General features: G+C 40.5%; 1 protein-coding gene across 2 annotated transcripts in view; it reads left to right on the top strand.

Annotated features, from left to right (window-relative positions):
• The window catches only part of MKLN1 (muskelin 1), a 101088-nt gene extending 76469 nt beyond the window's left edge, over positions 1-24619 (top strand). For both annotated transcript variants that reach the window (XM_075516969.1, XM_075517061.1), the window contains 6 exons: positions 4920-5067; positions 6170-6284; positions 8923-9062; positions 11686-11788; positions 22388-22442; positions 24210-24619. In XM_075516969.1, the coding sequence (XP_075373084.1) occupies positions 4920-5067; positions 6170-6284; positions 8923-9062; positions 11686-11788; positions 22388-22442; positions 24210-24331 (683 nt within the window). In that variant the 3' untranslated portion in view covers positions 24332-24619. The remainder of the gene's footprint in view (positions 1-4919; positions 5068-6169; positions 6285-8922; positions 9063-11685; positions 11789-22387; positions 22443-24209) is intronic.
• Positions 24620-25474: the final 855 nt, after the last annotated feature.

Here is a 25474-nt window from a genome sequence, read left to right as displayed (position 1 = left end):
TTGTGAAGGACCTTAAGTGCTCCTCATCTTGTGAGGTGCTTCTCTGAACCAATCTCAGAATACATTCCTCGTACTGTGAAGGTGAGGAGGAGAGCAGGCAGTCACCAAATCCTAAGGATGCTTTACAGAGATGTCATAGCAGCAAAATTCCATTCAAATATACTAACTGACCTGTTTTTGCCAAAATCTCATGTTGCTTGGGAGAAAACCAAGCGTTGGACATTGCGTTGTTGCTTTTTCAACATGACAACCAAACTGTGCAAATGGTCTCCTTAGTTGCTCCTTGGCTGACTTCCAGATGCAGTCTCATCATGAAAAACCCAAAAGGATAATCATTATCTTGCTGTGTCAACAGCTGGCCTGCACGCTATCTTTATCACTCATCAGGGTTTGCTCCATTAAAGTTCAGGGGAGGTGCTGCTTCAGTTTTATATGGCTTACAAGTAGTGATAAGGAGTAACTTCCCAACCTACCACTTTTTTAAAATTAATCCACTGGGGAGGGGCCAGGTTCCGGTGAAGAGTAATACCCATGTGATGTAGCTTTCTCCTATTTTTTTTAATCACGAGGCATCACAAGGAGGGAGGATACTTGCAAGTCACTTGTAGAGGGATTAGCAGTAATGTGTTCTGAGGGTTTCGTAACTTAGGTGGCACTAAAAGGCTGTCGATGAACTTGCTTCCCTTAATTATCCTTCACGAATCCTTCAGAAGTGGTCTGCAGACTACAAGTTTCATCATTGTTTAGCCAATGCTGTGTTTCAAAGCATGTTTTTAAACATGCTATAGTATCCTCTCAGATGAGAGAGATGAGGTTTTACTTCCAAACTTCTGTCTATTACTATGAGAACCACATCTGTGAACTCCTGATTTACTGCTTTGCAAATTCTGCCTCTGGGTAAAAGCTCTGTTTTCTTGCTTAGATACTGGCAGCAGCCAACATTGCGCTTGAAACAACTGTAGCTGTTTGCACGTACAAGCCAAAAAATATTCAGCTTGCTGAAATGATCACTATGATCAAATGAGCGCCTGTAGGTAGGGACTGTGGTAGTGGGAACGTACCTGTTTCACAATTAGGTGTCACTTTTGTAGAAGAGCCTTTCCCATGCATTATATTTAAATGGAAATTACGCTGTACAGGGTGACACAGCATCTTATCGAAGCTTTCTCAGGAATTACTACTTGTTTATGCAACTGGCTGCTAACTCAAGGCCTGTGTGGCTGAATGTTGTTTTCAGATATTGAGGCCATGAGCTTTTAATTTGTGCTGTATAAAAATAAATGAAAATATTAAGTTCTGGAGAGAGGATACGGGCCTCTCATTTTCAGTTAGTTACTGCCCTTCTACCCTGGACTGGTTAATGAGATTATGGGGAAAAAACTGCCGTGGCACAAGAAAAGCATTCACCATCTACTAGACTTTTTGGGATCGTGTTGTGTTTAGTAATTTCTCCGTACAGCTTTTCCTCTTCAATCAGTAATGTATTGTCATAGGAGCCAAGTTAATATCGCATAGCGACAGGTCAGTGCTGTGTTCAAAACAACCAGGGCTAAGTCCTGAGTCACTGCTTTATGTCCTTCAAGCTGTCTGCCCACAGCTGACCTGAGTGATTGCTGGCCTGAGAGGCACTCTGAATGGTGTGAAATCGGTGGAGATGTGCTCCAAAGCTGACTTACATCTACATTTACGTGAAGAAGCAGAAAAGCGAGGGAACTTCCATGGAGCCATTCTTAATACTTTATGCACCCCTTGGATCTAGTACATTGCAGATAATAGCTCTTGCACTGCACTGGCATTACCGTGTCTGATTCTCACCCCTTGTTGTTTATGACTTTTTACTTTGAGTCTTAAAATTTAAAGAAATATAACCTAAGCAATCCATTACTGTCACAGGTTGAATTTTGTCTCCCATGGAGAATTAAATTTCCTTCCCAATGTACACTTTGTTAGCTAAATATCACAAGTACTTTTCACAGGTTTACAGCCCGTGTCCCCCTCTAATATGCTGACCACAATAATTTGAATTATATCCAGTATTTACTGCAAGTCCGCTGCACTTGCAGATGATGAAGCTCTCTTACCCCCTAGTGGAAGTGTTTGTCAATCATGAGGATTTTTTGTAGCCCTTTTGCTCTGCCAAGGATCAGACTTCTTTCGTAAACATCTTGTTTGACGTTTCTGTTTTGTTTAAAATATCACAGCATCTCCCTCTTACTCTGTAGTAGCTTGCCTTATTTCCTCATTGGTTTTTTTTCAGGGAGTTGTTTACCAAATTTGTGTTGTCTTGTATTTTTTAAACATATTATATCTAACTTTCTAGTTCGGGCTTCCTCTGCAAAAGACTAGATGTCAACTTTGTCTAGCCTGAGGTGCTACTTAAATATGCTTTCTACACAGTTGCTTAGTTAGGTCAAAGAGGTTATGTAAGTTGCTCCTTGTCTTAGGCCCCTATTAAATGTAGGGATACGTATTTTTGGCTATATTATTTCTCTAGGCATTCTGCATTTCAAACAGTCTCAAGAAGAGATTGATGTACAACTGAAGGAAGCCTGAAATTACTTGACTTGAATTTGGTTTTGATTGCAGTTGCTGCGGATAAATCCTATTCTTACTATCAAGAGAAAAACACAGAGGCACTGAACTTTGGCAGCTTTTCCCTCCTTCATTATTTAAATAATAATTTCAGCTTCAGAAAATCGAGCATAAACTAGCTACAAAATTCATTTATTTAACAACATTTCAGGAGGAGGGATGGGACTTCCACAGACAAGTTTCATGCGCTTTCTGTATCAATGGTAATATAGCAACTATATTCCTCATGATTATAATAATTTTCATTTCAATGAGCCTGAGGTATTAATGCTCTGAAGATTTGCATGCTTTTTTCTAAAAACCCAGCTTGGTCTCATATGTTCAAAGCAGCAGATAGAGTTGCAAAGACAATTTCCATGTACATTAGAACTGCTGATTAGATGGCTCTCCTGCAGAAAAGTTTCAAATATGCCTTGAATTTAATCCTTTTGGGTCAATGATTCAGTGCCTGACTATGCAAGCAAACACATTACATGATACTTTTCAAAAATTAATGATATTTAGTCTATAATTGTCTTTTTGTTCTCAATTTCCTTATTGGGTGACTTTCACAGTACTCATTAGTCTTATTTAAAAACTTCCTTGTGGTTTGCAGCTAAGACAAGGTATGTAGCTGTTGTTGTGCCAGCATTGTTCCCTGCTTTTTTTCCTCTGCTCTGCCACTCATTTGATTATAAACTGGATTAATTTTCATTTGAAACTTTGTGGCAAAACTGGAGGTCAAAATAGGCTTATGCTGATGAGGGCTCCAAAGGCTATGCCTCCTGCTTTTCCATAAAACCATAATTTTTGTCGACAGGACTCTGAGAATGAATTATCTGAATATATTTCAGTTTCTACTTAAGTTTATGTAAGAATTAAGCATTTATTTTTTTGAGAAAGGTTTGGTTTTTTTGGCTTTGCTAAACATTTTTGTAGGGGCTTAAACTGTAGAAAACCAAATGCTGCTCAGAATTTTTTAATTGTTGTCTGTTTCTTTCCTGGCCTACCAAATGAGGAGACTGAAGTATGAACCTGAAACCTATTACAGAATGGGCTTGCAAAAATACTGTTTTGTGTGTTCTTAAACAGCAATATTAAATGGTTTATTAGTGTAGGGCTTGTTTTCTAGGCCGTGTGTGCAGTTCATAGTTAATTGCAGGGAAGAATTTGCAAAATAGAAGAGTTCTGAGAATTTTTCATGCCACAATCTTGATCGAAGGCCAGGAACCTTTACCAGCCTTTGTAAACTGACCCAGAAAGAGAAATGAGACAAACAGGATCTGTAAACAAAGATCACGTGCTCTTCACAAATACATTTTGGAAGGATGGTTGCCTAGGGAAACAGGAAATGGGGAATTATACAACAAACAAAAAGGACTGCCAAACAAATTTGCTGACCTTTTTTCGGGGAATTATGATGAAAACTGCTGGAATCCTCAGTATTTCGCCATATTTCTAAATCTGAAGGTGGAACAGAAGAAGCGCTTGGTAATTATACCACAACTACTTAGAAAATACAAAAAAATTCCTTGACGTCTTTGTCCTAGAGGAAGCAATGCAAGGTTGCGAGCTGTGTAGTCTTGAGTTCATCTTGAATTTTTTGAGTTTCCCAGCTTTTGCAATTAAGCTTTCTGGAATCAGTGCTTCCTTTCGTGGATGAGATAACAACAAAAGCACTCCATTCATATCTACAAGGATCATCTAGCTCTATCTTGAGGCAGTTTAATCCTCGTTTCTGAGCTGGTGGTCCGTCAAATAGCTCTGCCCATGCCTTTCCCTAGGAAACAGTGGTGCTTAGAATGTTTTTTGTGCTTTCCAGGAGTCACAAATAGGAAGGGAAGAAGAGAATTTGCATTGGACTTGGCCTTAGCAGGGAAGGAATCCGCCTCTGGGCGATGTTTCTTCTCCTTCTCCCTCTGTCCCTGCTTTGGAGGGCACGTGCAAGAAGCAAATTGTTTGCTTGGTGACTTCTGCATGCCTCCTATTTTGAGATGTGCGATTTCAGTTTTAAGTTGTGGTAAATAACGAGATCACTGTGGAGGGGAGAGGTCATAGAAAATACCAGCTTGGGATCACACAGTCCCAAGTTTTGGGTTTATGTGAAAGATGAAGAGGTGAAAGTAATTAAAAGGAAGAAAATGGGAAAACTAGGTAGTGATGTTAAACTTAAGATGCTCTTTATCCCAGAACACTGAGGAGGTAGTTTTGTGAAATCTCATGCTTGTACCATGGATATTAGAAAATCTGCTGAATTGCAGGAGGAGGGAAATGCATTTGTCTGATGCTGGGATCCGTTCATGTATCCTCTGTTGTTTACAGTGTGTAACTTTTTGGTTTTTTGTCAGTTCCAATGACAGGTTTCACTCAAAGGGCTACAATTGATCCAGAACTGAATGAAATCCATGTCTTGTCAGGGCTCAGTAAAGACAAGGAGAAGCGGGAAGAGAATGTAAGGAATTCCTTCTGGATTTATGACATTGTGAGGAACAGCTGGTAAGTTGAAGAAGTAGCACCCTTTTCAAACATCTACACTGACATTTTAGAAAGCAATCCTACATGATCCTGTCTCCCAGGTAACACTCTAACCTCTTATAACCATGGAATGGTAATGTTGAAGACAACTGAGTTCCCTTGAGTCACCTCTTTTGCCCGCAGTCTTTAGAGACACCATGGCAATAAGCCAAATGAGGGAGAGAAATCATGTGAACTTCTTTATTGGAGGCAGGTGGAGGGGATGGGGGGAAGTAAGCCATTATAAGAAGTTTTTCCTGTAGGAAGTCAAGGCCAGGATTCATCGTCAGTGCAGCAAATTCAGTCAAATGTCAGTTGTTAATAGCAGCGTACGTGGTACTAGTTATTAGAAACTAAGGAAACCGGTCTGCTGTATGACTGGTGATGGAGAAGTCTTTATGCTAGATCTATCAGCTCTTTGCAGGCTGCATGCAGTGGTACTTCAGGTAGCTGCTAGAGCCAGTATTCTGAGAAAATATCTCCTTGTCTATTTGCTGTATGGTATTTGGTAGTTGGTTGCCAATGCCCCTTTCCAGACCTGGCAGCGTTTTTGTGTTCAAGGTCTCTTCTAATGTGGGGCCAATCGCTTTGAAGGGTGTGAATGCTGTTTTTTCAAAACGGGGTTTCAGTTGGAAAAAACAACTTAAGTCTGCTTGGAAATCAGTGATTGAAATGCTACCTTTGAAGCTTCTGGTCTAATACCATCTTGGACACCATAGAGCTATTCTCCATAATGAGAAATACTTCGTGCTGACAATTCTGCTAGCAAATAATGCAACATCTAAAGATACCTCCAAAGCTCATGACATAACATTTTCTAGATTTTTTTTTTTTCCCCTGTTTGGCTTGTGATTGAGGACTGTGTTCAGCCAAGGTGACCTTCTCTGATTGTTGGATGGGTTTCTGTGTAGAGCTAAGAATGGGGATGGGGTAAAAGAGGACAATATATAGAGAAGTAAGAAAATCCTTGGTGTTATATGCTAAGCAGTTCACATTGACATAATTTGTACCTTATAGCCTTTCAGTAACGTTTTCCTGCTTCCTGTAGGTACTACTAGTCATTACTTACTGCTTTGTATTTCAGGTCTTGTGTCTATAAGAATGACCAAGCAGCAAAAGAGAATCCAGGTAAAAGCCTTCAGGAAGAGGAGCCCTGCCCAAGGTTTGCTCATCAACTGGTCTATGATGAGTTGCACAAGGTATGAGGGTCCAGATACATATATGGTGATTTTGGTTTTAAGTCTTACTGCTCTCCGGTGTAGTTGCTTCTTTGAAGATGGTACAATGAATATAGCTTTTTGTATAGTGTTAATGTTTGGGTTAATGTGGTGCGTAACTTTCTTTTAACTTATTATCACCTTTTGAAATAAGGTGCGAAGCTACTTTTTATGTCAATGTGAAGTAGACATGATAGCTCCCAGATGAAATCAAAATGCAGACAGGGGGATATACTAAACCTCTACAAAGTTGTTAAGTGGCTAGCTCCTAGCTGTTCCCATACTTGAGAACACTTGAAGCTTCGTTCATTATCTTCAGGGACTTAATCCCACAACTTGTTAGTGACTAAATGGTCACAGATAGTTACCAACACTTCTAGGAGAAAGTACGTTTGAATGAACTAATCACTGTTAAGAATGTGCTCTAACAGAGGTGCCTTCCTTTGCCCTGCATGTCAGAAGCAACTGTTATTCTTTAGCACTATCTGACTTTAATGGACACATTCATGCTTAAATATACTTAAAATTGTTTGTAGCGTACATGACTGCTCAGTAAACTTAGGGCTTTGTGCATATTAACCAATAAAGCACAAACCCACGGATTAGGTTACCGTAACTGCATTAATGTATGAATTTCAATTCCTGTGACACACTTAACCGTTCACAGATATTTTGCAATTGAAGTAAACTTTTTCTAAAAATTTTTTTAGTCTGAAACAATCTGAACTGAATAGGACATAGTTTAGTCTTATAATTCCATGGGATGTTAATCAAATTTGGGAAACCTAACTAGCCCAAAAGTTTGGGGATAAGGGGGATTTTAAGGAGGAATAGGTGTAACTTCTGTATGGAGAACTTGTGTGGTTTGTCTTCATCACGGACATTAATGTCGGACAGTAAATGCTGTTCTGCCTTTAATGGCTTACATCTAAGTATAGGGTACCATGAGATTGAGAGTAGTATTTTATAAGTTACTGTGAAGGTTGCTAAATCATGGCAGTTGCCCAGCTTTATCTGAAGAGCTGTTTGAAGTACTTGTTTTGAAGAGTCTTATTTTTAGAAACCTCTGTTCAAATGACCTTTCTAAACTCCTCTGATATAAATAAGGAGAGTCTACATCAGTGGGATGCAGAATACATTGTTTTGAGTGATTATTTTTAAAGCTGTGCAGAAAGGTAGCCTGTTGGACTTCTTGAACCTCAGTATTTGAAGACCCTTTGTGACATGTTTAATATCAACAGTCCAGAGTCTGAAATGCTAAATGATGTGAAGAAAAAAAAAAGTGAAGAAATAAACAGTCCTTTTTTAACATTTCCACTTTTCTTGAGATTTGCCTCTCTCTGTAAGTCTAGCCTTGCATTTCAAAGGTGTTTTATCCTGAAATTATCAGAGTGGCTGTTAGACTACTTCATTTGAGCTACCTTGAACAAAAAAATGTATTTTGCATACAGGTATATTTAGTATTTCCATGACTGGCATCTCAGGATTGCTAGAACGTTTTTTTGAAGACAATCACAGTAGCGGTTGTGACTTCTGATTCTAAATAACATTGGTGTTTTCGTCCTCAGTTCTTCTTAGGATTACAGTTTTGGCTTTTTGTTTTACTCTTTATTCAGTTAGCTCTTTCTTTTGTGCCCAGGTAGTGTATTGAGTGTCTTGCAGCTAGGCTGCTTTATTGAGGTGAGACAAATCTGCCCTTCCAGACACCATGAAAATACTTTTCTCTGCAAGTCAAATTAAGGCTCTGTAGAGTTTATGGGACATGTGGGGAGACAGGCCTGTTGGTCATCTCCCAAGATGATGCTGGACTGGACAGCTTGTTGGCACTTTGAGCATCTTTAAGACTTCCCACTCACTTTACCAGTGGCCCTTGTCTTTGGGGAAGATAATGGTCTTCGCTGACTCAAGGAAAAGGCTGCTCATCTGAACTGTGGTGCTTCAGTAGTGCAGCTTCACGAACAGTGCTTTGGCTGGAGCCAGAGCATTAGTCTACAAAGTCCCTTTTCTCTGAGTCTTTCTTACAAGCATAAATGTTTCTTCTTCTAAGAAAATGTGTGATTGCTGGAGTAATCTCACAATTATATGCTCATCCCCAAATTACACGAGGGCTTAATACAGGTGCCTTAATTTAGCCCTTCTCATGACGATGAGAATTTGGAGTCTTTGAGGACAAGATTGGAGAAGAGGTTGGTAATCCATCAGTTTGAGTAATGTTTGTATCAAGTATTTTGAACAGGGCAACAAGGGTGTTGGCTCAGATCTTTCTTTTCTGCTCGTATCTTATGTACTTAAGGATTTACCATGCTCACAGGTTTTTCCTAAAGAAAGAGATCACATGGTTTGTGGATGTTTGTTCATAAATATCTCAGGAATCTGCTAAAGGGAGGTTCTAACAGTGCAGCTTTTTTTTATTATCTTAAAATGTAAGCAGTTTAAGGGAACTTACTTTGTCCCCTAGGAGATTAAGAAAGGCTAATAATAAGATGGAGCAGCTTGTCTAAAATGCAGAGTTTTCTCCCTCCAGAATAAACCTCTCCAAAGATGCTGACACAGTAAATAGTCTTAGTTTAACGGATGTACACAAACAATCAACTTTTTGATCTGCTTCTCATTTGCTTAGGTTCATTACTTATTTGGAGGGAATCCTGGTAAGTCCTGCTCTCCAAAGATGAGATTAGATGATTTCTGGTCTCTGAAGCTCTGTCGACCTTCAAAGGAATACCTGCTAAGACACTGCAAATACCTCATAAGAAAGCACAGGTATAGAAACAAAAGATGTTTTGCAATTTTCTTTTCCAAAGTGTCTTTTTTTTTTTAAGTTGCTAAAACTTTATTATCTTGTAAACTGTTTTGGGAAATGTCGCTTTGGTTACATGATGGTCTGCAGGTTTCTTGAGCATTTTTAATTTTTTACAAATTTAATAATAAAAAGCAGTGAGGCAGGGCTAAACTATAAAATGAACTTCATTCTGGTTTTCCTATGGCTTTTTTTTACTGGTTTTACTAAAACTAGAAAAATCTGGCTATTGTGTGGGGAGTCGTGGGGAATTTTTAGATTCCCTTTTCACTCTGCTGCTCATCAACATGTGTTTTGGTACTGTCACCTCCCAAGGAAATGGAGTATGTTTCGGAAACACTGTGCTAGGAGCTAGTAACAGCTCGCAAGGATGCTAATGAAGTCTGGGGGCTGGATTCCTTTGCACATCTGAGACTCAACCATGGTGAGGTCATCAGAGTTTCTCATTCAGAATCGCTTGAAAGATCTCACTTATGCAGAATTCAGCTACACTGTGATGCTTCTTGCACTCTGGATGTTTCAGAGCTGCCTTATATTTGCTACTTAGAGCAACGGCTTTTCAAAATCAAGCTTATGGTATTGCCTTAGGCAAGAAATAGCAGCAGCGAGCCAGCCTTTCAAGACCCATCGAACTATTTGAAGCCAGTAAATATTTCTGCATTCTTGGTGAGAATACTTTGTTACCAGGTTCTGCCAAGAGTTGGAGGCTGTTTTTTTACTGACAGTATTTTACTTCTGAGGCAGCAAACAAATTGCTATGCTCAGCTTACAATCACTGTGGCTGGATGAGGCCTTTTGCAGATTAGGCATGCAATAGATGTGAATGCCTACAAGAATGAATAAAGGTCTTGCCCAGTAATCTGGGAGGTTTATTAAACCCATGTGTGGTTGTATGCAAATGCAGCTGTACAGCCTCCAGAGACAGCTCTGGATTACTTGTTTATACTTGCTTAAATTGCACTCAAAGGAAATGTTGCAGAAGTTTGGGGTTTATGCACCATGCTCCATTTATTGGGGTCCATTTTAAGGAGCTGAACATGCCCAGCCAGGGACTGGTATCATGGGTGCTTTGCTGGAGTTTACATGCCTCTCGGGGCTGGAGCTGAACTGCTGCGGAGTCACTTGGCTGCCCGTTATCTGCACTCCCTCCAGCTCTAGGTACCAGAACAGGTACTTGGCTTGCGTACACAGCGAATCCACTGCATCAGCTGGAGTCCTGTTTGGCCTATTAAGTTGTTTAGTACCAGTCAACCATAGCAGAGCCAAGCTGGCCAAGCACAGAAGAGCAAGGTGTCGATGGTGTCACTTATTTAAGGTACTTCAGCTCTCTGGACTGTGGCAATATCATCTAAGAAAAACCTATGTGAATGTTTGGAATAAATCACGTTTAATTACCAAAATGTTGTGTACATCAGGTAACAGACATAGTTTTTGTGCTCCATGCGCTGGCTCAATGACTTGTATCTTTAGACAATTTCAAAATTTCGGTTACAGTGGTCCACTACAGTATAAATGGCCAAGTAGATGATCCAAACAAAAGATAACAATATGATTAAATCTATTCAGTGTGACTTCTTTCAGTTTGACAAGCTATACCTTGTTAAAGGTAACTGAAATATATTATGAATAAAATATCTTGCATTCCTGTAAGGCAGTTGATACAAGGCAGTTAAGTAACTGAGAATGTGGTTTTTAGGGTCCTCATCTCTGGAATCCAGAATTGTCTGAGCTGTTTTCATGGGGAGGCTTAATACTGTCTATTGGTGATTCAGAAAATGACAGAGTGCGATACTGCACTCAGCAGATAGGTCATAGGATAAAAAAATAGAAAGTTTTAAACCTCATCCTTTCTAGGCTTATGCACCCCACTCAGTGCTGCAGGGAAGTAGCTCTGCTCACCGAGGATGCTGAGCCCAGAATCATTTTCTGAGGCCTATATTAACTTCTTCAGAGAATTCACAGAAGTTACAGTTTCCATTCATTAAAAGAAAATGAGAAAATAATGGTGGTGTGGCACACAGGATTTTTATGTACATGTGCTCTTTCCAAAGGTGGGATATTAAGGTGCGTTATTCATTCAATCCAGGTGTTTTAACCCCCATCGTCCTTTTTTCTGTTGTCTGGCAGAAGCAGGGAGCCTTCTCCATCCCTGTAGTTCCAGTTATGCTTCTGCACAGTCAGAAATATAAATATCCCTGGGAATGGAGTGCTCAAGGCTTGCCTGTATCTGAACTGTGCTCCTCACATGAGGTGCTACTCATACCTTTATTTGTGGAAAACAAACTGTCCTAAATGTTTTATATTTATGTATTAAGTTGCTGTAAATAACGCTTTTAAACATTTTTAGTAAAAGTATAATACTTTGCTCTTGTAACTCCTGTACACCCCCAAAAAACCCCTCCTCTGTGTTTCAGTCTGGTTTGAAAGCACATACTCCAGGAAATATGAGGCTAAGCTGCCGTTAACATTGTTTTATTTGGAAATATTTGGCTGAAAGTTTTGTTTGATAAGTTTTGCTCTTCGTAGAAATAGTACTAAGTCCTGAAGAAAATGGTTGTGCTCATGGTTTGTGTCTCTTCTTTGAAGGTTTGAAGAAAAAGCTCAGACTGACCCTCTTAGTGCACTGAAGTACCTGCAGAATGATTTGTATATAACTGTGGATCACTCGGACCCCGAGGAGACAAAAGAGGTAGCGATGAATGATCTTTCTCTTACTTATAAAGAAATGTAAACTGTGTTCTCACGTGGAAGCTTTAAGCCTCTTAAACCTTGGTTTTTATTCAGTTTGAAAAAGCTCTAAAGGTGCATGACACTTGGCTATATTATATATTTCTCCACACTAAAGATCATACTGCTTTAGAAACAGTTGTTTTACAACTGCAGTTCCAGATAAAATAGCTTTTTTGCTCATAATAGTGAAGACTAGGCCTTTGTTTTAATTCCAGCGTACTGGTGTGTATTTTGGGAGCTTTAATTGAAATGTAAACTCTCTGAAATGTCATGAGTCTGTAGTTGGTTGTGTGGTAGAAAGTGAATAGAAACTCTTATTCATGTTGCCTTTTGGCTTGTCAATATTAAATAGCTTTGGGGGAGGGAAAGAGGTTTTTCTCTAGATGATAAGTATTTGTGGAAGTAGATTGTATATATACATTGCTCACTAACCTTAAACTCTTATTTCCTCTGCCTTCTGAATATTATCTAGTAGGCATGTTCTTTTATTTGTTCCAGGAATTTGTTCCCATTTCCTGTTTTGATTCCATTACCAGTGACACGTTACGCAGTACGTGTCACTTTACAAAAAAGATTAAAGAAATAGTGAAAAGTGTCAGATAAGGTGTTTGACTTGACTCTGCCGTTAATTTCCACATGGAACTTGGGGCAGCCAGCTGGATGTACAAGCGTTCAGCTCCTGATGGGTAGATGAGGAAGAGGAGACCATGGTTCTTACTCTCTTCTTGAGTTAATGACTTTTCGAAGTGATTCGACACCTCCTTTTATAATGATCCTGTATAATATACAGTGCCTGTATAATTACCTTGTCTTTATCTAAAAACTTGGGGGGGGGAACATCCTTCTTGCATATGCACGGTTACAGAATTGTAGGGTTAGCAAAATTAAGAAAAAATATTTACTAGTATCAGGATCTTGGAACTGATCACATTTGTCATAAATTCTGGTTAGCCTTTTATAAACATCTGGTCCAATAAAACATTTATATGCTGTACCTGTAGTTCTCTTAGATGGTTTGTTACGGAAATTGTCCCCTATCAAGTACTTCCATGTCTTTTCTAGCCATTTCTAGCATAGGAAAGACAAATAACAGATAATCCTGCTTTTCTTCAGCTGGAAAAGGAGATTTCTCCCATGCAGCATGCTTCAAGGGGGCTCAGCCCAATTATGCCCCATCTTACCAGTGTGGTAGCACTTTTCTCTTCTGAACTGAACGTGTAATAACCTATAACGTACAACAACCATTCTGATGCTCTCTTCTCCCCTTCTCCTTTCCACCTACTGTAAGACTGTGTTCTGGGTTCTCTGATCTCCCTTTTTCTTTGTCAAACCTGTGTGCTGGTAGCCCTATCATGCCTGTGAAAGTGTTGTGGTTCAGCCCCAGTCGGCAATTAAGCACCACACAGCCGCTTCTCACCCTCCCTCCGCGGTGGGATGGGGGAGAGAATCAGAAGAGCAAAAGTAAGAAAACTTGTTGTTGAGATAAGAACAGTTTAATAATTGGAGGGGGGGGATTGTAATGAAAAGGAAAACAACAAGAGAGCGAGAGAGGAACAAAACCCGGGAAAAAAACTAAGGGATACGACTGCTCACCACCCGCTGACCAATGCCCAGCCAGTCCCCGAGCAGTGATCGCTACCCCCCGGCCAACTCCCCCCAGTTTATATACTGGGCATGATGTCATATGCTATGGAATAGCCCTTTGGCCAGTCTGGATCAACTATCTTGGCTGTGCCCCCTCCCAGTTTCTTGTGTGCCTGGCAGAGCATGGGAAGCTGAAAAGTCCTTGACTAGTGTAAACATTACTTAGCAACAACTAAAACATCAGTGTGTTATCAATATTATTCTCATACTAAAATCCAAAACACAGCACTTATACCAGCTACTAGGAAGAAAATTAACTCTGTCCTAGCTGAAACCAGGAGGCCATATCTCTCTTTGCCCAGTTACCGCTAAAGAAATCCTGCATCTCATGACTGGCTATGCGTGTTTATTGCTTGAACAGAAAACATTTGTGGTGTGATCAGCAAGCTCCTCTCCTTTTAGTTCTTGCTGCCTCCTGTCACCAGCAGACCAAAGGAACTGCCGTAAAGGCCGCGCATTGTGCACATCTGTCATAGGAAATAATTTAATATTCTACATTTGATATTCCCAGTTCAGTGTGTAGTGTTTAACTTGTCTGCCTTGTAAGAATGAAGAATTTACCTGACTGCATGGACTCCTAAGATTTTGGGGAAAAGTAGTAGCTTTATCATACAAGGTAGAAATAGAATAAAACTTTTTTTTTTTTTAAAAAAAGCCCTTTTCAGAGAGAGTACTAATGTTCTGCGAGTTAATGATGTAGTGTATGAGCTTAGGTAGGCTCAATCCAACTGAGTGAATATATTGTGAATCCTTTCTCTGCAGGCCTAATGCCTGATCTGAACAAAATTCAGTAGCTTCTGTCTGTCTTGCTGGTCCATCAGATCAACACATACCGTTCAGCAGAATTAAAGCTTTGGTTCCAGTGGTCTCCTACAATCATTTAACAATTTCTGGGAGGCTTTTTGTTTGTGGGTTGTTTTGTTTGCTTTGGGTTTTTTTGTTGGGTGGGGTTTGTTGTTGGTCCCACCCCCCCGTCCCCATCCCCCCCCCAAATTGTGCTGGTCAAAAAGCTTTAACTTCCAAAGCTTTTTACACTGGAACAGATCTGCCAGGTATATGGCACAGAGCCAGCTACTGCGCTGGTACCGACTGGGTGTATTTCCAGTTGACGTCAATTTACCTTCTGGTTATTACATTGAGTTGGCTTTTTGCTCTGGCATTACATCTTCAAATAGCTCTTGTGCTTTCCAAAGGACTGACGCAGGCTTTTTGCATTCCATATCAAATTTCAACCACCAGTTTGATTGTGTATCTCAGCCCAGACACCTACATACTGTCTTTATTTGTAGTTAAGATCGTCTTAATTAATATCAAAGGCTATATACCTGATCGGTATGCTCTGTGCTGGCTACAGCCATCGAGCGTTGTAAGGCTTCTCAGTGTGGCAAATCTCAAGGGAATGGGTTTTTCCCTGTTCTTTTCCCTCTCCCCAGGGCAACCGTTAAATTTGGGAAGGACCAGGCTGAATAGGTTTATCACCGACTTTGTCTTAATTAATATCAAAGGCTGTATACCTGATCGGTGTGCTCTGTGCTGGCTACAGCCATCGAGAAGCCACTACATCGAGAAGCTGGCTACAGCCACACTGAGAAGCCTTGTGCTACAGTTCTCTTAGAGACTAGTCTATATGGTTTCATGTTTTATGGATTGAGATATGGGTAGTGTTATATAATATTACAAGCACAATTTCACTTCGAGGTAAGGCTTACTTGCTTTATAATAGAAGTAATTTCTTCTAACTTTGTTAGGCAAGTCTCTTCAGCTGTTTTGAGTTGCATGCCAAAGAAAATAAACAGACTGTTCTTGAAACTTACTTTGTGGTTAGTAACCAATTTTGTTTAAAGTAGCATGAAGGATTGACAGTAGGAACATACCCCCAGATTTTTGTTCCTTTGTTGTGAATTTTAGGGATGTTAATAAGGTTAGAGTTTTAATTCTTTTTTTTATTATTCTAAAGTGAAGTAGATGCCTGCAAGTAACAGCTATCTTGTATCTTATGCTTGTTTTAGTAGCCACAGGCTATATGCCAGCTCTGTCTGCTGTTGCCCACAAATGCAGATCCAGTTCTCTTTAACTGATTCTGCTTGAAATCGCTTAAACCTCTTCAGTTAGTTCAGTGTTTTCAGATCAGTGAATCTTTTTTTTTTACTGTCTGTGGATTAATAGCTCTGACACTGTATGTAAAGGAAGGTAGATCCCTCAAACACATGGAAGTTTGTCCATGTATTCTAGTTCTTGAAGAGATGAAAGCTGTATAAAAGACTGGCATTTGTTGGTGTAAAAATTTCTGGTGACACGGGTGTTCTATGTCACTTACACACAGATGTGCATTTGGTGGTAGTTTGGAAGTAGAGGCTTTTAAAGGTAAAAGGATGGTCAAAAAAGAAAATCAAAATGAATTCTAAGTTTTGTACCTAGGTCAAGTTAAAAACAGGTGCTACTAAAGCACAAAAACATCAGTAGATCACCTACAAGGCTAAAGGTGGTGTTCTTTGAACACTGGAGTAATCATGCCTAGAACTTTGCATCTGCTTAGTGGGCTATAGAAGAAACCAAGACGATACAAAAAACAGCCAGTGCTGCCCAAGTAAAGGAGAGGAAGATGATTTTGTACATTGAGATTGAGATTCAACTACTGGTGAAGCTCAATCCCATGACTGCTGTAAAATAAAGTGCAAGTAAGACTTGCAGTATGTTTTTTCTTGGAGCATCGTAGGAGAAAGAGCAAGGACCTGGAGGCCAGTTTGAGGCCTGACTAGCTTATAGATTGAGTCTGGAGGCCCCTGTTCAAGGCTGCTTCATACTTTCCATTCTTAAGACCTTGTCTTTAATAAATTTGCCAGATAAAGCCAGCGGGGCCCAAAAGTATTGTTTGAGTCTGCATTAGACTGATATTTCTGGGAAAATTGAAGCCCAAATGGGAAAAATAGTTCTAGGAAGGATGTAAGAAAAGCATGATTCTCTTCTTTGTGTCCTGCTGTGATTCTTTGTAAAGCCTCAGAGTCTGAGTGCTGCAGGAGGAGCCTTTAGAAAAACAGTGTTCAGCCTTCCCAACTTCAGCTAGTGACGGCTCTGTCCTCAAAGAATTTGAGCTTCTCATTGCTTATTTGAGCCTTGGCTATGAGGCACCATCCCAACAGATCTGGTCAAAGCTGAGAAACTGTTTTATGCTGTGACCTGAGTACTCGCTGTACAGACGTTACAGAGGAGGAATCATGTCCGATTCATACAACCTGCCGGGTATCCCAAACAGGAGCTACTCATTCCCCCTTTGTGTTAACCATTTCATTTGTGCAAAAGGCAGAGGCGTGCAGCAAATATACTAAAACTTGCATGGGTTGCCACGTGGCAGAATTGCTTTTTTGCTGTAGGTAGAAACCTAGATAAAGTACACACAACTGATAAAAGAACAATGATGTTGGAAACATGAAGGTCATAAGTTGGAAAATGCCAGAAGTAATATTACCCATGTAGTCTTAATTTGGCCTCTCTCTGAATGTGGTTGATTATATTAGTTAACCTTATGTTAGTTAGCCAGATATATGTAACTAATGCACCAGATAGATAACTAATATAGCCTTATATTAGTTAACCAGATATATTTATCTGTAAGGAACCCCTGCCTCAGTTCAGAAGGTGGCCTGGATCTCAGAGAGAAGTTAATTTGTAATGAAGGGAACTGTTGTCTTTTGAATGGAGCCTTAATTTGGAGTGGATGAAGCCAGTGAGCCAGAGGGATTGTCAGAAGAAAATGGGTGGTGGTGGTGTGATTAAAGCAGTTGGGAGCTTCTGCTGGATAATTGAATTCTGGTCCTGCCTCTGTAACAGAGTTGCTATGTAACATTAAGCAAATAGTTTTTCCTAGGTGGTCATTAATTGGGTCTTTCATTCTGGTGCCTGGTAGGAGAGATCTGAGGTGTGATTTGCTTGGGGGCTTTGTTCTTCTGGCTGCAAGTGAATTCAGAAGAAGCTGTGTCACCCTTGGCAGCTTTTGTCACCATTTTTGTTGCCATTGGCACTCCTGGGGGGTCTGGCTCCTGCCTTAGAATCAGTTTATTAACAATTTATTAAATGATAGTTACAATTCAAGAATTCATTAAGATCTTATAATAGTCCGTGCTTGACTAACAAATATATGTAAAATGTCCACTGAAGAAAATAGCGCCCAATTAGATAAATGATGAGTGACTTTTTCCTGTTGGGAAGTGGAGAGTCCCAATTCTGTTCACATCTAATAATTGCCTTGATACCATTTTCCACGTGCCCCTAACAGAAATCCTATATATTTAATAGTATTGCTATTCATCAATTCTTGAATTTGATCTTTTATATTGTGTTGATATTTCTTAGCTTTCTCTGCCGCTGCATCAGCCAACGATGTTAGTTTACTCTCATACCTCACTGTGACGTCAATGACTAGGGCCTGATCCTCCTTAACAAATACCAAGTCCGGCTTATATAATTCATTTTGTTCATCTTTCAACACCAGCTCCTGGAATACAATCCATTCCTTCTTTTTGGCCTCATCTGCCACTAGTTCACATAATTGATTATGTCTTTTAATCCTAGCGTCTGGTACCATCAGACAATATCCAGTAATGTGTGGACAGGTCTCATTCTCTGCCTGACAATGTCGGCACGATTTAATGTTAGTCTCTTGTCTTCCCCTTGCCAAAAATTCTCTTGTGGGGTAGACATTAGCTCTCAGCTGTAATGCTGTGATGAGCTTTCTGTGGGGAACGCATCTGTAAAATCCCAGCCTGTTGTTACTGATCTTATCCTTCTCAAAGTTGGAAATTCCACGGCCCTGGGGAACCAACTTGGTCCAGTTCAGAAATTCCTGTCTTCGCCAGTTACAGGGTCTCGGAAAGATGACTTTTGGAGCAGGCATCTCCCATTCCGAGACTGATTCCTCACCGCCTAGTCCCTCTGCTATCAGCATAACCACTTTTGGGTCCCATATAGATGGAATTTTATCCTTGTCTCCTCCTGCTGCAATCCACAATCTTTCAAAGTATTTCTCAATACGTACCTTCCTGATGAAGCACTGCTCTTACTGTCTCATCCAAAGACTGCGTGATTCTGTGTAGTCTTCGAGCTTGTACACCGGGAATCAAACCCAAGAGCCTGGTAATACCTAGACCTCCATCCCGAGTGCCAGAATATAGGATGGCATCACAAGTACTTGCTGGAAGATGTAACCAGACCTTGATGGCTGTTCGATTTGTGAAGTCAAGGGTTTCTAGGTATGATGCTTTCACATCAGCCTTAAGGGTTCCTAGGTATGTTACCTTCACATCAGCCTGGTCTGCTGAGTAGGTCAGTTGCAGAATAGTATATCCTTTCAAGATGTCACCTTTGTGAAATGGCTTTAGTGCAGCCTTCCCAATTCATTGTAACCATCTGTTCACTTTCTCCAGTAGTTCCAGTTTTGATATTCCAGTCCGTGGGTCAACACATCAGCCCAGGTACTTCTTGGAGCTACCGGGTTCAATCATATTGAGGGGGTGCTGTTAGTTGTCCATGGAGGACAGTCATCGATCGTATATGAGTCTTTCAATGGCTGGATGTAAAAGCCGTGGCACTTCTCCCCATGTGTCTTGAGGCCAGTTAGTTTGCAAAAGACCTCCAAAATTTCGATGGTTTTTTGCATTCCTTCCCATGATCTACTCAACAGTACCAAATCATCTGTGAAGGCCATAGTTATATTTTTCAAACAGTGTTGGAAACCGCTTCCTTCTTCCTCCAACTTACACAGCAAAGTGAGGGCTTTGTTTTTCTGGCTGCAAGTGAATTCAGAAGCAGCTGCGTAATACCAAGTATTTTGAAGGATCAGGTTCTGGTAGTTTCAAATAGGGGACCCAAAATTAATCAGAATTTGAAGTGCTATGTGTTATGATATCAATTAATATGGTAGAAAAACTGATGAAGAAATTAATTCCTTCTTTAGAGCAGAGTTTGAACTTAATGAAGAAAATACTGCATTGGATATGTGCTGTGAATGGCGTGTAGGAGACCTGGTCTTGAGTAAGCAGTAACTGTCCTATGCATTGGGGAAAAAAGTAGGGGTCCTTTGGGAGACCATCATATGGTTAGCTGGCATTGTAATGCAAATGCAGAGTGAACCAGCTTAGGCTCAGTGCTGTCCGTAACTGATGTGCTTGACTTTTCTATCAGAAAGTGTTTTTTACATGTGGAATATTACATAAAATATAATTTCAAAACAACAAACCTCAAGGTTAACTGAGGTGCAGTGTCGTCAGTGAAGAAGGAGACAAGATACTCCTTCCCCACAAAGTTGGAAAGAAACTTGGCAGCCATGAAAATCCATCATGCGTAGTGCAGATGAGGCTGGAGTACTTGGCAGAGGGTCTTTTCAATGCATTTTTGGTTTCAGTTCAGCAAGTTGCTAGCTGGATCCTGCTTATATGGTCTCTTAGTTGAGCATCCTGAGACCCAGCCTCAAGCACAGCTTGCTTTCTGTTTACAGCAGGATGGCTGCCGGCGTTGCTGAAGGAGGCAAGGGAACCCCTCGAAGCATGTGGCATCTGCTTTGTCCCAGCATAGCTGGCTTCATGGGTTACCAGGCAGTTGGCAGCAGGCCCGTAAGGCAATTGTGCGCGAGGGAAAGATGGCCAAGACATGGCATTCGCTATCAGAAGCAACACAGATTTAGCCACTAGTTTTATTGGAACTTTTGGAGCTATTTGTACTGGGCATCTGTTTAAGTACGTTACTGATTCGGAGCCAAACAACTCTTACAAGTTACGCTAGCAGGGAAATAGGCATGTAGCATTGCAGTCCCTTTTAATTTCACATAACCAGACCTCTCACTCAAGAGGGTATTTAATTAACCCCTGTTCTGCAGTCTCAGTCCTGTATCTTTCTAACCTGTTCTTAAATACCTCCAGTGCTAGCTTCTCGTGATAGCCTCCCCAAAAGATGCAAACTTATTCTGGTGCAGTATGGTCCTTATTTTAGATTGTTTTTTTTTTTCTTGATGTCACGTTGAAACTAATCTTGCTGAAGTGTCTTTGTGGCTTCTTGCACTTAGCTGTAGATTTACCTTTTTGTAGCAGCCTTTTACATTTGTGACTTTGCAGTTTCATCCTTGGGCATTCTTCTGTGAAGGCTCTGCAACCTTGACTCCTTTGAATTTTCTTTATAGAGCTTGATTTTCAGACCACTTGATTTTTTTTTTCTAGTGCTTTCCTCATATGTTGCTAATTGATACAGGGCATCCAAAAGTGGTTGCCTTATTGTAGATGAGACTTACGAGCCTTGTTAACAGCAGGAGTACTTGATTTATTTGAAGATCCTACTCTTTTTCATGCATTTTCTAAGCATTTGTCATTTTTGCAATAGGATGATACGGATCTATTATAGCTCCTAAATGTGTTTTCACAGAACTGATGTACCCTGACCTGTTTTGTATAGCTGATTTTGCCTGTTGATGTTGATTTGCACTTGGCCCTAGTGAATTGCACCTTGATCCATCATTGTAAACTGGATGAAATGGAAAAACAGTCTGAAGCCTGTCTGCTGCCATGCTGGCAGTCTGTCTGAGCGTGGTGTAATAAGGTCTGTGGACTCAGTAAACGTGTCCTGTTCTGTCAAGCAGGTTATCACTGAAAACCCAGAATGATGCTGACCTGGGGCACAGATGAATCATTTCTGATTCATGGCTCCATTTTGATGTCAAACCATTGACGGCTACCCACACTGAAGTTGTTTGACCTATTTGCCATTCCCTGTTAGCTTAATCTAGGTGATGCCTCGATAATTTGCCTTAAATACTATATAAAAGTATGAGAAGTCCTTTGAAAGTCGAAATGGACAATGTCTGTTGCCAAGTCCCATCTGTAAGGGCCAGCTACCCTGTTGTGGAATAAGTCAGATTGATGTGATACAACTTGTTGTTGTCAAATCCACATTGGCTGCTACTCGTCACCTTCTCCACTCCTAGATGCCTGCGAATTGTGTTCCCATTTTTCCCTTGAAATTGAAATAAAACTGATGGATATGTAATTCCTGGCTGTTCTTCCCACTCCTTTCCTGAACATACTTGTTTCTCTTCTGTTTTTTTTTTTTTCTCCTCCTTCTTTCCTTCAGGCTGTGTGCTGTAAAGACACACAGACAGGAGACAAAAGATTACAAGCCTTTAAGGGATTGGTTAATTCTTTAAGGAAACATGACAAAGCACTAAGCTTTGCTACAACGTCGGTAACTGAAAACAGCAGCTGGGAGCAGAGGAAGATACTGTGTTCACTGTCTATCAGTAACACATTAAGGGAGAATAAAACCGTGAATGTGTTACTTCAAACGTTTTTACTCATGATTCTGATGTTCCCAAGCAAATAACTTTTTTTTAGTTAAGAAGACATTGCCTTAAACGTGTAATATGAGCTTCTCTGGCAGTTCAGAAAGGTTGTTGCCATTTAAAGCTTTCTCTGTGTTCAAGAAGTTCACGCTGCACTGTAGCAGTTACCCTGTTTTCACGCCATCTAATCCTTGCTCGCTGAGATTGTACCACGTTCATCCCTGGGAATGTTGTTGTGTGGCAGAGGCTCTACCTTACTTCTGCACTGTGATATCTGCCAGAGAGGCAAAAAGTATATACAAAAAATTAGGTTTTAGGGCTCCCAGTTAAGTACCTTTCATTGCATCAACGCTGCTCTAATTCTAGGAAAAACTATCCAACTTGCTCTGCCAAGGTGACAAATGGTATTGCTCATATGAAAGTGTCTACTGCTGTTATTCATATGTATGTCACAGTAGTGCTAAGGATTGTACAAAGACTACCCAGCAACTCTAAAGCCACTTGGACTTCTGTGAACCTTTTGGGTTTTTTCCTGTGCGGTTAATAACACTTTTCTTTCTTTCTTTCTTTGTCCCTCCACCTCCTCTTCTGCAGTTTCAGCTTCTTGCCTCAGCACTATTTAAGTCTGGATCGGATTTCACCACTCTTGGTGAGTATTGCGTATCAGAAGAATTATACTATGTATGTTGCCTCTGATAAAGATCATTACGGTTAGTTTCTACTGGGTTTTTTATATCAAATGTTATAGTTCATATGACTATTGTAGGCCCTTTTCAGATTGAATCTGTAAAGTGCCACTTCTTAGACATTTGAGAGATTATTTATAATGACCAGTGTCCAATGCCTCAAGCCCATATTTAAAACATCTGTCACCAGTGGTTTAAACCCATGCCTCCCAGGATCATTTTCTGTCTCTTATTACATCTGATGCTTCACTGTTACCTAAATAAACAGAAGCTTTGGTCAGAATAAAGCACCTCCTGTCATGTCACTTTGGAATCTCACAGCATGGCTACAGCTCTGTTTGCTGTGATAACTGCAATTCCTGGAGTAATGTGGTTCGCTCTGTTCTTTGCAAAACGAGTTCTTTGGGCAGAGTGTCAAGAGCGAAGAAAACAGTGGCGTGTAGGGCTGGAAACAGGAGGTCTGAGCCAAAGCCATAATTTGTTTCGCTATTCTGTCCAGTTAACTCTTTTAAACAGTTGAGAGATTAATCCTGGGCAAGCTATAGGAAGGTTATAGGCATAACTTACATTCTTGCAATGATGTGTTGTCCTCAAGTTACCAAGCTCTTGCTAGCAGTATGGATGACTTCAGGTTTTGATGAATGCATAATTCCCAATCTAAGGACTTGAGGGAAGGAAAAAGCCCCCTGCACTCTCTGCCCTGCTGGATGAGGAAGCTCTGCTGAGCTTGTGTGGTTTGGAAGACGTTATCTAGTTGGTGCTGTAAGATGAATTTTTTTTTTAAAGGAAGAAAACCCAAGTTTCAGAAAGCTGTTTTTTCCCTAGTTTTAAGTGTTCTAAAAGATGAATTAGTTCTTGACACAATACAGTACTTTATTCAGAGGTTGGCTTTACAGATAGGAGGATACATATGTCAAGTAGTGCTTCTAAAAGAAAACAAAAAAAACAAGCCCTCCCTGACTTGATTAACTTGGTTAACTTTGATTAACTGAAGAGTGAGTTCACTGAATTAAAAAGCATTCCTTTGAGATACCAGAGATTGAAGTAATAGAAAGCAGAGGAAATCGTTGTATGCCCGCTCTATTGTTCTTGCTGTTGATGGTTTAAGTATGGGGATTTGGATAAACAATGCTTCTGCTGCAGACTAAACTCTCCCCTGTTGGGAGGCGGCACTTCACAAAACTAGTTTGCAAAGCACCCTGGTGTCAAGATGCAGCCTGGGTCCTCGGTATAAGTCCAGTGATTAAATAGCAACTCTGACTTGGGACTCCTACCATCAGCAGAGCTTGTCTCAGGAAAAACTGCAAGCAATACAAGCACCAGTTCTGGTTAAGATAGTAGTAAAGATAATGAGGAAAGCCTGAGGACAGAAGAAATGAGGCACCAAATAAAAATAGCTACACAGATTTTGTTTTCTGGGACATCAGAGCAGTCCCCTGAGGACTCTTGCTTCCCCCATTTCTTCAGGACTGTCCATGAGCTTGACAGCCATTTGCGTATTACTTTTTATGGCATTTTGATTGCAGTGTTGGCTTGGGGTGACGTGATCTCTGTGTGTATAAGCACATAGTAGTGGGACAGAGAGCTGGCAGCCTTGTTAAGTTAGTTGAGGCAGAAGTAGCAAATAGTTAAACATCCATCCAAAATGGACAACTGGCATACTCCACAGCTAAACTGAGCATTTAAAGTAGCGAGCACTGACTTGCGTTCCCCTTTTCTTCCTTCCCCAGGATTTTCAGATGTTGACCACACGTACGCGCAGAGAACTCAGCTGTTTGATACACTAGTCAACTTCTTTCCAGACAACATGACCCCTCCTAAAGGCAACCTGGTAGACCTCATCACGCTGTAACGGAGCAATCACTGGACATGTGGAAGAAGGGAAAAGCATCCATTTTCAGTATTTTAATTTTTTTACTGCATTGATTGACTGCTGGGATGAAGTAATATAGTAACCCCTAGGTGTTTGAAAGGGGTTTTATACTTGTATGGTGAATCCCTGAAGCTTTTCCCTTGGAGTAGGTTAATAAAATGTAACTGACATACTTCTGACTAAATATATATATTTTTTCTGACTTTGGTTTTTGAGTTAGCAAATGTAAGATGAAAAGATGGGGGGAAAGAAAAAAAAAAATAAAACCCAATCATGCAGTGATCGTTTTTGCCTGTAGGGGAAAACTGAGATTTGTGGGTCGTCTGGAATTAAAGATGATGGGTTTTATTTTGGGTTTTGTGAGAAAGGTGGGGGGGAGGTTGTTATTTGCTCATTTGTAGCTAGTCATGACATATTGCGTTATCCTACGACTCCATCCTCAGCAGCTGAATAACATGGCGGCAGGACACTGACATGTGTTGAGGTAATAATGTATGTGTCTTGAGTTTTGTAATCGCAGTGTGTCATGTGAAGGGGAGCACGTGTTACAAATTATCTGTCTCCTCGCCCCAGAACTGGGCTGACAGTAGTGTCTAACTGCATCTGATATCTGGTCTAAACCTAAATACCTATCTTTTGTTCTCTGGAGCCTTCCACTTAGACCTGACAGGCAAGTGGGAACCTCAGAGAAACCGCTGGAAAATGGGAGCGCAGTCATCGTCCTCACAGGCCCCTTTTCAGGGTTTGTTCTGTTCTCACTGCCATGAGAACACTCTCTCTTCCGACGAGGAAACCATGCAGGTCCTCGCAGAGCCCAGCAGAACTGGGTCTTCCACCACACGCACACCCAACCTCTGCAACCTGACTCCAGGTTGGGTGTAGGATTTCTGAAGCAGATTGTCTTCGTTTACATGCACCTATGCTTCTGTGTGTGTTTGTCAATGTGTAAATGTAAAGAGGATTGCTCCAAACAGCTTGTCTCCTTCCTATGTAGTGCAGCTCATTCACTTTTAAATGCATTTTAGACCTAGATCTGAATGTGAGGGAGGCCTTTTTAGCATAAATCTTTGAAAGCAAGCTGATGCATATGTATAGAAAATATATGCTTCCTTGCTGAAAGCC

The sequence above is a fragment of the Mycteria americana genome, chromosome 1 (genome assembly GCF_035582795.1).
Source record: "Mycteria americana isolate JAX WOST 10 ecotype Jacksonville Zoo and Gardens chromosome 1, USCA_MyAme_1.0, whole genome shotgun sequence".
Classification (NCBI taxonomy): domain Eukaryota; kingdom Metazoa; phylum Chordata; class Aves; order Ciconiiformes; family Ciconiidae; genus Mycteria; species Mycteria americana.
This window is presented reverse-complemented; position numbering and strand designations above follow the sequence as displayed.